General features: G+C 39.5%; 1 protein-coding gene across 1 annotated transcript in view; it reads left to right on the top strand.

The window, feature by feature from the left end:
- The window catches only part of ANK3 (ankyrin 3), a 366,342-nt gene that overhangs the window by 177,535 nt on the left and 172,902 nt on the right, over window positions 1-15,905 (top strand). Inside the window, 5 exon segments of the mRNA XM_030797694.1 lie at window positions 1,213-1,311; window positions 6,438-6,635; window positions 8,786-8,884; window positions 11,585-11,683; window positions 14,436-14,534. Coding sequence (XP_030653554.1) covers window positions 1,213-1,311; window positions 6,438-6,635; window positions 8,786-8,884; window positions 11,585-11,683; window positions 14,436-14,534 — 594 coding nt within the window.

The raw sequence follows: 15,905 nt of genomic DNA, 5'->3' as shown, positions 1-15,905 counted from the left end.
GCCATAAAAAAGAAAGAGATCATGTCCTTCGCAGGGACATGGATGAAGCTGGAAGCCATCATCCTCAGCAAACTAACACGGGAACAGAAAACCAAATACCTCATGTTCTCACTCATAAGTGGGAGTTGAACAATGAGAACACATGGACATAGAGAGGGGAACAACACACAACAGGGCCTGCTGGGAGCTGGGGGTTGAGGAGAGGGAACTTAGAGGATGGGTCAATAGGTACAGCAAACCACCATAGCACACATGTACCTATGTAACAAACTTACACATTCTGTACACATATCCCATTTTTTTCTTTTAGAAGAAATTTTTTAAAAAAGATTTTAAACACAAAAAGATCATTAAGTAATTTTTCATGTGGAATTCAGAGAATTCATAACCCTACTACAACAGTCTACACAAACAAGGTTTCTCAGCACTAATATCTATAAAAGCAAAAATCAGGGCTAATATTGATGCTGAACCCTGTCTCATTCTTGCAATAACTAATCTTCATGAGCAGATACATCAACTAATCATGAAAAAAGCATATTTTATTAAAAGAGAAATTTTTAATACCTTGTTTTTGTGGAATGGTCACAAAACTTTTTATATATTTTTGCTGTTTTGATTGGTTATATTCAAATAATTATAATAATCCAATCAGGTGATTCATTTTTTACACTTAGAGGCATGTGTTGTCAGGAAATATTTAAACCTTTCTTAAATTTAAACTTATATAATTTCATGGCAGAGAAATATGTAGTAATCAATAAAAAGCCTTCAAGCATAAAATTACATTAAGATAAAATTATGTAGGGGAAATGGAATGGAAATAGAAACAAGAGGAAAAAGAACCAATGTAGAATTTCTATTACAAATTTCTATTTAAGAGTTTATTCATGTGTTTTTGTTAATGGTGAGCATCAAATTACTTGTAGTACTTAGATTTTATTGGCTATTCAAAAGAGTAGTGGAAAAGTTATATATTTAAACGTCAATATTCAAACTTGTGGGAAATTACATACTTTGCAGCTACTTAAACTTATGAAAAAATGTCATTTTCAACCTAAAATAAGGAAGTATTTTATGAAATAAATGAGCAAATGTTTGAAGCCCACTTGCCCACAGCATCTTGGGTGCCATGCTGGATCTTGAAGAAGTACACTGCACTCATAGAATTTATTGTCAAATTTAATTGGTGATGTTTCCTTTGTTCAACAGGATGGTCTGACACCACTGCACTGTGGAGCAAGGAGTGGCCATGAGCAGGTGGTAGAAATGTTGCTTGATCGAGCTGCCCCCATTCTTTCTAAAACCAAGGTAATTTCTTTTCAGATTTCTGGACATTGGACTGTATTTATTTTGATGGTTATATGATCTAGCCTTTCGAATCACACAGAAAATGACATTTTCAATGTAGCAGTCAGAGTAGTTATGTTCCCCAGATCTTTACAGAACCTCGAAATAAGTTTGGGCTTATTAAGATTTTATGTAGAATGTGCTATACCACAAAGTTGTTTGTGTGTGTGTGGTTTTTGTTTTGTTTTGGGAATGCTTACTGCTTGATTTTACTCTGTGAAATTTTCATAGCTCAGACACAATTGTTTGTCAGGTTAAGAAAGACTAAAAGTTCTACACTCTCTAAAGTTTGGGTGCCGGCTATCTTTAGCCCCTCAGCTTACTTCTTGAGAGTTCACAGACTATTAAGGAGGTCAAGGATATCACTTAGCTGATAAAGACTGGAAACTTTGGAAAGACAGCACCTTGATTGGGCTTTTGGGAATGTTGACATATCTGAAAGGAACACATGATGATTGCCTGAAAAAAATTAATGGTTGACTCTCTTTTAGACTTTTTTAAATAGTAAAACCATTTGACATAATTTGAAGAAGAGAATATTTGCAAATAAATTTTGAGACATATAAACCACCTCATTGTCACTACTACTTTTATTAATTAAACCAGTGATTGTTTTGGAAATGATACTAAGCTTTACCAAGAGCTTTAATCTGTAAACATTATCAAACAACAAAAGCACATATTATTTCTGTCTTCACTCTGGTCAGTGTTTCCTCAACAACATTAGGAAGACTAGACAGGGTTGAGATGGTCTGGACAATTCCATCACTCATGTAAAATGTAGGGTTTAGACTGGTGAGCGGTTGAGGGTATTGTCTAACAGAATTAAACAGCCACGATGTTTTCATTGTATATGATGACATCTTGGCCTTTTGAGTGTTTCTTATCTTGACGATTCTATTTTCTTTGCCTTTTACATACCCCATATCTATTTTCTTTCCCCCTCCAATACTGTCCCCTAAGCCACATTATCATCTCTCACTGAACCACTGTAGTAGCTTCCTGTTGGTCCCCCGTTTCCCTTTTTGCTCCTTTACAAATCAGTTCCCACTTTGCAGTCAGAGTGGCCATATAAACTGTCATCCAAATCATGTCAGCCTCCTGCTTAAAAACCCTCCCATTAACCCCCATTGTTCTCTTTCAAATTGATTCTCATTTTCTCAAAGCAGTAAGGACCAATGTTAAAAATCAGAGAGTTGCTCATCTTTTTTCTCCTATTCATTTCATTGCTTTGGATTTTTTCTGAGAAATTTTGATTTTTTTCTTCCAACCTTTTAATTTTCAAGAACATCTTCTTGTTCTCTGATAGCTTCTTTTCTTAAAGTATCCTGTTCTTGTTTAATGGGTACATTTTTTTCTGTTACCTTTCTGAGAACATTTGAGATAACTTTTCTTTTAATTTAGTTTTTCTGTTTACCAAATGTCCCTAATTCCTCAGATTTCCTTTTTTTCCTTTTTTTTTTTTTATTGTTTTGGCTCTATATTTTATAATGAAGGCTTCCCACAATGGCTGTACCTAATTGTGTCAGGCACAAACATGTGAGTGGCAGCTCTAAAGAGTGTAGGCAGTGCTGATCAGGTGGCAGTGGTTAAGAGGGGCTCTTTAATGTCACAATTAGGCTCCCTTTACCTTAGGCGGTACAGTTTTTTGAGAGACAAATCCACCAACCTTTGCAGTGCACACATATGCGAATACATTCTGAGTAGGGGAAAGAGGCTGCCAGTCTTGTGCTTTATGGATACTTTAATCATAATAATGATAACTAATATTTACATAGTGATTACTGCTTATCAGGCTCTATGTTCTTTACACGTATTAACTCATTTAATCCTCATTAAATGAGATACTGATATTACTGTTATTCCCTTTTCATAGATGAGGAAACTGAAACCCAAAGAGATAAAGTAGCTTTCTCAAAATATCCCAGTTAGTGGCAGAACAAGGATTTGAACCCAAGCAGCCTAACTCCAGAGACCACATCCTTAATGCCTCCATTCTCCTTCCTTTTTCTGTGATCACCTATTTTTGGTCCAGATCCTCGTCACTGCCCTCTGTTTTGCCTGGGCCCTTGAGTCTGAATCTCTCTAGTTCACCTTCTCCAGACACTAATTCTGGTGTCCTTCAGGCTAGCAGGAGGCAGTTACCTGACTTTGCTGAGCTGGGAAGGGCCTGGAGACCTGACGGCTCTATACACAGTCTTTGAACCGATCTTACTTGCAGCCCCAAGTCTCACTTTATCTTCTGAGGTACTAGGCTTCCACAGCCTCTGCCTTTTTGGGATTTGAGAGGCAAATCAGTTTGTCTTTTTATTCCTAGCAGTGTGCTGGAGCCTGATTGTATCGTCTCATGAGCTGGTTGTGTACATCTCTTTCCAATTCCCCATTCAGTAACATCAGATGGACAGCTTGAAATTGATTATTGTGGGGGGATTTACAGCATGGAAATTGGCTAGTGCTACACACTGGGGCTTTTCTTTTTCCAGGAGTTGGGTGCTAAAACATTTGTCAACACAGTACTGATTCTACTGCTTCAGACCCTTAGGTTTCAGCCTCTCTCTTCAGCTGGATGAATTACCACACTCAAATCCTCTTTTCATATTCCGAAGTTTGGAGACAACCCTCATCTGTTTTTTATTTCTTCCCCATTGTGTATGTGGGAATGGAAAAGGACACACACATGTGTGCCCTTCTAGATTTTACTCTTTAAATCCATTACTGCTTTATGGTGGAGTTTGGGAGAGGAAGGATAAATATATCTATTACACCTGCTGTGTTTGATCAGCAGTCTCCCTCTGCACTGAGGATAGACTTCTTAACAGATTCTGACCACCTCTCTTCCTCATCTCCTCTGGTTTTGCTCCTTCCTCACCATCTTCTAGCTAACCAGCCTTCTTTTACTTCCTAGAATACACCTTTGTTCTCATTTCCTGTTTGCTTGGTTTGAGTTCCCTCAGCTTGTTCCAGATCTCTGTGGTCCCCCTACATTCTTCAACTCAAATGTCTTCCTCATAGACAGGCGTTTTCTCATGATTTACCCCTCCCATCTTCACCACCTCCTGCCAGTGCCATCTGGCCGTGTTTTATTTTCTTTAGAGCTTTTAACACCATCTTGAAATTATATGCTTGTTTACTTGCTTGCTGTCAGGTTCTCCTCAATAGAATGAAAGCAAGAACTTTTCCTTGTTCAGTGCAATACCCACAAGCACCTACTTTCATGCCCAGAACACAGTAGGGCTTCAGTAAATATTTGTTGAATGACTATCAAGTAAATGAGTACATTCCTAGCCTTAAGGCCATCTGACCAGTTCTTCAAGAATTTCGTCTTACTGAAGAAAGTCCATCACATTGGATCCATATTTTCAGGCACCATATGTAATACCGCCTCTTTCCATAGGGCAGATGATCTTTTCTTTACCGTTTTCTTGTCCTTCTCCAATTATCTTTAAGTTTCCCATCCACACAATCATTGTGTTTTTGCATTGCTAGAGAATTTTTTTTTATTGACGCTGCCTCCCATTTCTACTCTCCACTATTATTTGTTCTCTCAGACTTTGTGGGATTTTTTTGTTTGTTCGCTTGTTTACTTCATGTTTTCCTCTAAGACTGTGTCAAAACATAAAGCAAAAGAATGTTTTGGCAGGAATAAAGCAGTCCATATGCTCGTGGGTAGCAGTATCTCAAATGGGAAATGTTCCTACCTTTTCCTGCACCTTAATTTCTATGGTTTAAAATATTTGAGGGAAATTTTTTAGGCAGAAATATCCTGATGGACTGACAGTGTACGAGATCTTTAAATTGACCTAGATATTTGCTGAGCTCTTTCTGTATATGCAAAGCTCTCTCTGGGCAATGAAAAAATAATAACCATGTACCTCTTGCCTTCACGGAACACAAATAGTTGAAATATATGTCAGAGAGTGGATAATGCCATTAGAATGGTTAACAAGGAGCTTATACTACTTTTTCTTATCTTGAACTCCTTCTTTATGTCATCCATTGATAAATGCGGAGCAAATAACTCGGCTCAGAGGATTCAGAAACCTCTGGTTCCTTGGTGCATATTTGATCTGTCATTGTCAAAATTCGTTGATGACAATTTTTTTAGAAACTGAATTTGCTGTCAAATTACTTTTCCCAAAATATGTTAAATTATGTTACAATAATTGATAGAGCCTCTCTTGATAATTGAATTCTCTAGGAATTTCCCAGGCTCCCCCACTTCGCCATCATAGTTAAAAGAAAGGACTGACATCTTCATAGCTTGTTTTGCCTTCATTAGGAAACATTGAGTGCCGGTGTCATTCTAGGTTTTATTTACCTTTGACCCTATTTATTTATTCTCTCTGCTCTTTAAATGAATTTTCAACTCGTTCCTACTGCACATGATTAACTGTGTTATTGAACCCAATTGATTTAAACTAACAAGGCAAGCATTAGTTAATGGCTTTGTCAATGCCTTGCCTTTCCTCATCATAGACACACGGGGGCACCAGATTGATAGAAAAGGGAAAAGTTTTCCTTTCTTTGATGTGAGATGAAATGCATTACATTTAGACTTTCAGGTATTAGTAATCTCTAAGGACAAAATTAATACCAGTCCAATGAATACCACTGTTCTTACCTTCATTTTTTCTTTTAGTCTTAAATATTAAGAATTCCTATTCGGCCAAGTTACAGTGGCTCATACCTATAATCTCAGTGCTTTGGGAAGCTGAGGCAGGAGGATCGCTTCAGGCCAGGAGTTTGAGACCAGCTGAGCAATAGAGTGAAACCCCATCTCTATTTAAAACAAAAAGAAAAGTAAAATTCCTATTCATCTAAGTTATGACCCATGCTGCAATTCTCACTTCTATTAAATTAGGAAAATACATTATCCTTGACAACTTGTTACTGACTGACATAAGCTGTTGGGAGGACCAGTTTTAAAAATAGCTGTAGTTCAAAATAGTTGTCAAAAGCTTTTACAAATAGAAGGCATTTTCATGTGAAGAACTGGAGGTTTTATCTGTTTATATTTGCACTTTGTGTTCTGCACATTTGTGTTTAAAAGGTAAAAGAATGAACTCTGATTTCTTTATGTGTTCCAGAATGGATTGTCTCCATTGCACATGGCCACACAAGGGGATCATTTAAACTGCGTCCAGCTTCTCCTCCAGCATAATGTACCCGTGGATGATGTCACCAATGACTACCTGACTGCCCTACACGTGGCTGCCCACTGTGGCCATTACAAAGTTGCCAAGGTTCTCTTGGATAAGAAAGCTAACCCCAATGCCAAAGCCCTGGTGAGTGGCTCAGCCAGCGAGTCCAGCCTCAGTTGTCTTGCTCACAACGTGCTGCCTCTGTATGTGAAGGGAGTGCTTTGAGGAGGTTAAAATAGAAGGTGCTAGTTAAAGTGTACTTCTTGTCAATTTTTTCAAATATCCTTCAGGAAAGTCTACAAAATTTTCTGTTTCTGACATGAGAAAGGCTGATGGAGCCAAACTGTTAATGTTTTTATGGTCACGTAAGTGATTCCCTTATGAACCCAAAGACTGTACAATTATAAAAAGACTAAGGTGGCCAACATCATCTTATTGTGGATAAACTTAAAATTCTGTGAATTAAAAGTTTATTCTGAGATCTGAAAACAAGGCAAAGTTATCGAAAAACTCTATTTTAAACATAAGTGGTCTAGGAATTTGTGAGCTAAAATTTTATATTATCTTAACCTTGTAGGGTAATGAAATATTGCCTGTAATCTTCTGTTTCCTTTTGCCATTCAAAATTTTGGTCCAGTTTATAGGCTTCACTTTAATTTGTTCTTTTAACCTTTAGCTATGCTTTACTTTGGTTTTCTCAGCAAGATGGTGCTTGTTGTCTTTGCAAAAATAAACAGTCCCAAATTAGTAAGCTGTCTATTTCAGAATAAGTACCCAAGTTTAGGAAAAAATAAGTCACCCAGTTTTAGGGAAAACATGTGAGTTTACTAGCAATTTTGAGGTAAAGGTTGTCACCATCCAACTGACCCGTTTAGGAAGGGTTTTTGCCTCTTTCCAAAGAGTGCGGTCATCCTGTCTGGATAGATCCATACCACCTCTTGTACTCTGTGGGCTCTAAAATTCAGAGTGGGCAGGAAAGAATGACGAAAGAGAAACTCTCCAGACCCCAGACACCTCCTTGCCACTATAATTCTAAAACCTTTTACCAAAGCGGCATTTCAAGATCTGTCTGTTGACCCACCCAGTCTATCAAATGGGTCTGAATTCTGAGAAGGGAGGAAAGGAAATTAGCAGTCATGACTCATTTTTCCATACAAGAAAAAAAATAAGTCCTAAAACAGGGCGTGGGCTCCCACTCTCATTTTCCTCTGACTCTGAAGATTTCACAACATATGGAGGTTGTAGCCAGTCATCCTGGGATGGACTGTGGCCAAATGGTCTGAGAAGCCTCGGTGAAAGCACCTGCAGTGACTTTGACCTAAGATTTTACAGTGGACTCTGGTATTTTATAGTTCTCCACTGGCAGCTGAAATACGTGCCACAGTCTCAATCGGCAGGCAGGACAACTTGGGACATAATTTATTAAAAAACAGATTCTTTTATTAGATTAAATAGCAAACCAAATGATTCAAATAATGGGTTATTTACATTTCTGCATCCTTGGAGTAAACACCTACTTGAAGCATAAAGCTAGAGAAGAAATCAAAACATTTTAGAGCTGGTCTTGTAGTTGTCCTAAAACACAGCAAAGAGAACAGAATAAACCTTGGTGAAGTGGAGCTGTGAGGACAAATGTTGGGGCCAGGCGTTTTCAGTCTGTATTTGAAATGAGGTAGAGGAGGGACATATTATTATTATTTATTATTTTGAAACAGAGTTTTGCTCTTGTTGCCCAGGCTGGAGTGCAATGGTACAATCTCGGCTCACTGCAACCTCCGCCTCCTGGGTTCAAGCAATTCTCCTGCCTCAGCCTCCTAAGTAGCTGGGATTACAGGTGTGCGCCACTATGCCCGGCTAATTTTTGTATTTTTAGTAGAGATAGGGTTTCACCATGTTGGCCAGGCTGGTCTCGAACTCCTGACCTCAGGTGACCCACCCACCTCAGCCTCCCAAAGTGCTGGGATTACACATGTGAGCCACCACACCCAGCCTGGGACATATTATTTGGAAGAGTGAATTCCAAAATAAAATAATGAAATGAATGATCATTTTTACCTCAGTTAACCGGGAGACTGTAACAAAAATTCACTTCCTGTTCACAATTATCAGGGTACCTTGGGTTCCCAGGGCAGCTAGACTACTTCCAGAATAGAATCTACATGCTGCTTAACCCTAGTACTTTCTGTTCATTTCAATTTACCACACATCATTTTAGCAAAACTATTTACTGCACATAGTGAAACTGGATTTTGATGGAATGTAGTCAAGCAGGTATATGTATTTGTCCCTTGCAGAATGGCTTTACCCCTCTTCATATTGCCTGCAAGAAGAATCGAATTAAAGTAATGGAACTCCTTCTGAAACACGGTGCATCCATCCAAGCTGTAACCGAGGTGAGAAGAGTTAAGATTTCTGGGAGTCCTGAGATACCGAGAGTATAGCCTGAGCAGCCAGAGCCCCAGGGCCATCTCCAGGGACCAGCTAGTTTGTTTGCATATCATGGCCATAGACTGCATTCTGAACTCTTTAGGAAAAGGGCTGCCAGTCCCTGGGAGAAGCAGACAAACATGTTGGTGGGTGAGTTGGATGCAAATGTATCACCGTGTCAAGAAAGGTAACCTAAAACACATGCTTAAGGGGAAGGGCACCTTCACAGAAAGCATAATTTATATCAAATCCTATACGATAGTACTTCTCTAATGGGTGCAGTTTTGTCCCCCAAGGGGCATTTAGTCACGTCTGGAGGTACTTTTAGTTGTCACAACTGGATAGTACTACTGGTCTCTAGTAGGTCAAGGCCAAGGGTGCTACTAAACAGTTTACAGTATACAGGACAGTCTCCTGCAACAAAAAATCATCTGATTCAAAATGTCAGATGTGCTGAGGTTGAGAAACCCTGCACAAGACGACCTTGGTGCTTTTGTCAAGTAAGGATTACTCTGTCTCAAAACTCAAAATCAATGAAACAGCTGCTGAGGTTAGTAAAGTATTAGATCTAAGTTTCTCTCATAGGAACCAACTCAGAACTCAGAGAAATGATCCATCAGAATCAGGGCTGCGCCTTCTACAAAGCAAACCAAGCCTGACACCTACCCTTTCAGACTTGTCCCAGACCCCCAACCTCCACCTCACTACCTCCTAGCACTCTGATCTCTGTTAATTCTAATTCTAACCCTTGGCACTTCCATAGACTAGACACTCTCTTGTTTGCCTCTGTATGTCTCTGCCTCTGTGTGTCACACCCCCTTGGCCAGGCAAATCCTGCACATCCTTTAGAACCAGATCTGGGCCACCTTCTTCAGGAAACCTCCCCTCACTCCCCAGCCTGGACTACATGTTCCTTCTAGGAACCATCACCTCATCCTGTGCGTATTTCCATCAAAGCCCTTATCCAGCTCTCTGATTTATGACTCAGTGACACCCCTAAGACCCCCAGAGGCTGAAAGCTCCTTGGAGGCAGGGCTGAGTCTGACCGGTCTTCATATACCCACAGTGTCTGGCCCATACACAGATCATTCAGTAAAGTTTTATTGAATGCCTGATGCTTAACTATAGGATTTGAAGCAAACATAAACATTAAAGTCTAGTCTAGTGATTGTTGCTTGGCTTCAGTTTCTTGCCTGCAAATGGAATATTTGCCTAGATTTACACTTAGAATTTTTAAAATATTAAATGGTTGACAATATGAATACTGATTTGCCATATTGTCAGGCTTATGGCTTCATATTAGGCAACCGGTTATTTGTAAGTATAAAATAGAAAGTTTACTTTCAGTGCATAGGAACCCTCTTAGAGATCAGAATAGGCTCTAAAATAAAAGTAAATTCTTGGCTGATGTTTGAGTAAATGTCCAGAGATGTCAACCAGCAATCCAGCTCTCGGTTCCCTAAGAGCTTTAAAAGGCAGTTCAGACCAAGATTTTGCCTTGCACGAGCTCTAACTACTCCCCCTGCTGATGGAAAAAGGTGCCAAGACTATAACAAAATTCTCATTTTCCTAATTGTCCTCCATTCTTCTCACTTTTTGAAGTCTGGACAGCCGGAATTATTCCTTTTCTGTCTTTTACCTCACTTTGATTGTATAGAATTCCTTTCATATATTTTTGACATTTCTCAAATTTCTGCTGAGATTAATTATCCCCTTCTGTCCCTTTTTAAAAAAACAGGTTAGCTTTTTCTAGACATACTAAAAAAAATGTTTTATCAAGTTGTGATGTTCATGTTGTAAGCTAAATTAGACTCTGAAAAATTTTAAATGGAATCATTTGATATAAAAAGCACAAGTAAATTATACTCTTTAAAATATTAATGACTTGAGATTTTTATCTTTCTTATTCACTCTAAATCTCACAATCATGGACATATTCAATATAAAATATCCTGGAATCAATAAATTCTGCTTTATGCTGAAGAGTATTCTGGGGTCTATGTACATTTATGTATATGTATGTGTGCATAGGATCTGAAGCAATTCAAGTCTAGTCTAGTGACCATTGTAATATTTGCTTTATTTATATTGCCTTAACTTACAATACCCATAAAGTTAAAAAATTAACTGTTCGAAACTATTAATGCTGATTTGTTCATTTACTAAAGAAACAGCTTTGTGTTAGCTACCCTGCTCTTTTATATGGGACATAAATGGGAATCCTCTTTAAAGCCCAGAATAGGATCTGAAATAAAAGTTGACTTTTTACTAATATGTATGAAATCACAGCTGTCCTCCTTCTACACACACACATATGGATAAGGAAGGTTTATTAGTAAAGGGGAAAAACAACCTTCAAGTTATTTATCAATTTTTTCAAAGATCTACATTAAAAGTATGAAATAAATTCTTTTTCTTTTCTAATACGTGTGACATAAGTTTCATAGTAACAGAGTTTGCTTTAGGAAAATGAAGATTATATGTTTATATATTTACCATATAGAATCTGTAACATAATGGTGAATGTCCTGATGTCTTCTAATCTGATCATTAAACTGATTTAGATGGATGGATGGATGGATGGATGGATGGGAGGCAGGCAGGCTCGCAGACAAACCTTTTTTATGCTAAGCCAACAAACCATCATTTTCTTCTTTTCCCCTTAGTCGGGCCTTACCCCAATCCATGTTGCTGCCTTCATGGGGCATGTAAATATTGTATCACAACTAATGCATCATGGAGCCTCACCAAACACCACCAATGTGGTAAGTATTCTTTGAACAAAGAAGGTCCATTGTGAGTATTTAATAAACTGGCAAAGGTGGTTTTTATCTACTTTTTTATTTTTTATTTTTTTAAGAGTTGGAGTATCGCTCTGTCTCCCAGACCGGAATACAGTGGTGCAATCATAGCTCACTGCAGCCTTGAATCCTGGACTCAAGTGCTCCTCCCACCTCAGCCTCCCAACTAACTGGGACTACAGGAATGTGCCATCATGCCTAGCTAATTTTTAAATGTTTTGTAGAGAGGGGGGCCTCACTATTTTGCCCAGGCTGGTCTTGAACTCCTGGCTTCAAGCAATCCTCCTGCGTTGGCCTCCTAAATTGTTGGGCTTATAGGCATGAGCCACCATGCCTGGCCTTATTGTTATTATAATTAATTAATATGTAATTAATATGACTACTTAAAAGAAGAAAATTCAAGAATATGTTGGTTTCCTTTAAAGGCAAGATCTACTCAGTCTCTAGTTGGCCACAAATTGTTAGGACTTATGAACTATGTTCATTGACCTTACAGGTACATTACTACTGGATATTATGTTTTAAAAAATAAAGTGTGGCCGGGCACGGTGGCTCACGCTTGTAATCCCAGCACTTTGGGAGGCTGAGGCAGGCCGGTCACATGAGGTTGGGAGTTTGAGACCAGCCTGACCAACATGAAGAATCCCCCGTCTCTACTAAAAAATACAAAATTAGCCAGGCGTGGTGGTGCATGCCTGTAATCCTAGCAACTTGGGAGGCTGAGGCAGGAGAATTGCTTGAACCTGGGAGGCGGAGGTTGCAGTGAGCTGAGATTGAGCCATTGCACTCCAGCCTGGGCAATAAGAGTGAAACTCCATCTCAAAAAAAATAAATAAATAAAAAATAAAGTATGGGGGGTATTTTTCTACAACAAAAACATTAAAAAGTACCACATGTTGGAGAGGTCGTTTAGACACTATCGTTATTTATACAAAGAAGTGATTTTAGCAGGGCGTGGTGGCTCACGCCTGTAATCCCAGCACTTTGGGAGGCCGAGATGGGTGGATCACTTAAGGTCAGGAATTCAAGACCAGCCTGGCCAACATGGTGAAACCCGTCTCTACTAAAAATACAAAAAAGAATTAGCTGGGCGTGGTGGTGCATGCATGTAATTCCAGCTACTCAGGAGGCTGAGGCATGAGAATCACTTGAACTTGGGAGGCAAAGATTGCAGTAAGCCAAGATCATGCCACTGCACTCTAGACTGGGCAACAGAGTGAGACTCCGTCTCAAAAAAAAAAAGAAGTGATTTCAACTACATTCAAGGTAGTCTCTCTTTAATGTGCTTCACCATGTTACAGCAAACCCATGGAGTTCTGTGTTCATAGATTACTCGATGGTATTCTTTTCCCACACTAAGCATTGCTCTGTAGGAACCACGAGGCTCACTTCAGAGTAGCTATCAGAGTGGTAACTTACCACCCATGATCTGCATGTGGCATTTGACATTGTTTTACAGAATTTCAAATTTGACATCATAATATTAGCACAACAGACCATAAGCATAATAACACTCATTGGACTCATGAGCATTAAAGAAGTAACAATAAAACAAGCACCATCCTGGCACAGAAGGGGCAAGCTAGGAGGCCCTGCACGCTTACCCTGAGAGTGGGGCTCCCCAGCAAGAGTGCATCTTCCAGCAGCCCCAAGCAGTACAACCAAAAGATAGAAATAGACCAGCTTCTCAGATGAAATACAGTCTTTCCTGGTACTAATTGCACAGAATGTTTTCATTCGTAAAGGGAACACTGAGTAATATACTAAATGACATCCTCAGCATCTTTCCAGTAAACACAATCCACCAGTTTCCTGTGGAATCTGTCTTCACGTGTCTTTCCATGGAAGTAGGTGGCCTATAAAGCAAAGACCAATTTATAAAGGCAGTTTAAAAGTGAGCATCACCTATGTGAGAGAATATATTTCATTTTTGTTACTTGTCCATTTCAGTGTATCTGTTTCTAATGTCATTTTCATTTTTAATCAAGTAAAGAAGTAATCTGAATTAGAATCTATTTGGTGAAAAAGTAGGGGGAGGGTGGTCCAGGGCAAAGAAAATGCCCCACTGGGAAAAATGCCCAAAGACTAAGATATTGATCTGTTCAGATAAAACAAGAAATGCAAACCAGCTGTTGACAAGCCAAATCCAGCCCTTGGCTATGTTTATGTTGCCCATGTAGTGTTTTGTTTTTAATTCTGAATTTATGGTCAATATTTAAGAATTAGAAAATTTGTATAAAATCCAGACTGCCACTTCTTCTGAAAAGTTGCATGGTGTGGCATGGTAAGACTGGCATCTTGCACAGTGACAGCAGCGAGCTGCAGATGTGGGGGGTGGGGGGTTGGCTGCCTGCTTCAGTGCAGGTGTGGGCTCTCTCAAGCACTCCACACCTGCCCAGCTGTACTCACTCACCCCACTGCTTGGCTCCTATGAGCACTCGCCTTTCCAGCCCCAAGGGAGGCCACATTGTAGGTTACTGAGCAGCACCCCTGGCACAGTGGGTGACAAGACTCCCTAGGCTTATGCCAAAGTCTTTGCCTCATGGACCAGGTTCCTGTGAAATTCTTATGCATTTGATTTCCTATCTTTTCAATAAGGAAGTGCTTAGGACTATTTTTTATTTTTGAAAAAAGTCCATCATAAGCTTTATGCCAAATAAAATACGCCACTCTTCTTCAGAGCTGCAGCTAATTTACTTTGGCTCATGTTCCCCAGAGAGGAGAAACAGCACTGCACATGGCAGCTCGCTCCGGCCAAGCTGAAGTTGTGCGGTATCTGGTACAAGATGGAGCTCAGGTAGAAGCTAAAGCTAAGGTATGCACAATACTTGAAAAGTGTTTGAAATTGAGGAAAAACTGTTTGATTTTCATAAAACTTTTAAGTATATACATGCCGTCTTTCAAGAATACTTTAAAAATAGTCAACAACCTCCAATGATGAAAGTCCCTACCCTAGTAACATTGTAAAAAATCCCTTCCCTCCAGATTCGTTCATTCTATTATTTAACAAAATGAAATAGGAAGAGATGAGAACTTGTGCCTGAAACTGTCAGCACACGGCTAGTCCCTAACAGATTGGGGACTGAATCTAGACTTGGTCCAAAGTTCTTCACACTCCGTGGAGAAGGGCTTATGCACAAAGCTTCTAGAACAATCACAACCTAGAGGCATAACTGAGCTTTTTTGGTTGACTTATAAGTCAGCTGTCAACAGCCACAAAAGGAAAATGGGGTTTTTTTTTTTTTCTACACAAGCTGTATGGCCACTTCAGAATTGGCCTCATATTTCACCTGCAGGAGAAACCCACTTATCTGCTGCTATTGGGATAGATAGTTCGGTCTGGTTATCAGAATGGCCAGTTCAGGTCCAGAATCATAAACCATTTAATTTCAACCTACAATATGTAAATATACATTTGCACAAGTCTGCAGTCTCTAGTTTCAAGTTAAGGGGTGGCAGTAGTAGCAGTATGTGAGATTTTTCCTTGGCACCTATTTGTTTCTGCTTTCAATATTCCTCTTCTCCCTCGCAGCATCTCCCTAACTCCTCTTATGCTTCCCACTGGTTAGATAGCCCCTCTTACTTTGACATTGACCCTCATCCTCCTTATTCTTCCAAAATGGTGTCCTCTATTCTAGCCTCTTTTCTCTACCTTTCCTACTTAAACCATTTACCTGAACCTTATCACAATTCAGTAGAGAATTTCTATTTAGAGGACTACCACAGGGATCTTTGAGCAAATTAAAATGATTTGCCCTCCCACTTGCAGATAAGACCCTAGGGGATCAGGACTTGGTGAGTACTGCCCTTGGGTGAATTGTAGTGAGGTGGCTCTCCAGTTGAGACAGATGCAGCCCTTGCCAGGATGCACAGCCTGGCAAGCAGACAGCATCAGCCCCTGCTGACCCTTCAGCTGGGAGCCTTTGCACAGGTATACTGCTCAACCCTACACTGCCTTCCTCACACTCTGCTTTTGTCTATGGGAAGGCAGAACCAACAAAATAATTCATTCCATGTGAATGCATAATAACTGGTGTGGAGGTATTAATATCCCTCCTAGGTATATGAGTTTTACTAGGATACATTCTCTTATCTCCCAAAGAAGGAGCAATTAAAGTTCAAATTTGATTCTCTGTGGCAGGTGTTGGTGGGGAGTAATTTATAGACAGAACTGCATTTCACAGTT

This window comes from Nomascus leucogenys, chromosome 18, assembly GCF_006542625.1.
Source record: "Nomascus leucogenys isolate Asia chromosome 18, Asia_NLE_v1, whole genome shotgun sequence".
NCBI classification, from domain to species: Eukaryota; Metazoa; Chordata; class Mammalia; order Primates; family Hylobatidae; genus Nomascus; species Nomascus leucogenys.
The sequence above is the reverse complement of the archived record's forward strand: the minus strand, read 5'-3'. Positions and strand labels throughout refer to the sequence as shown.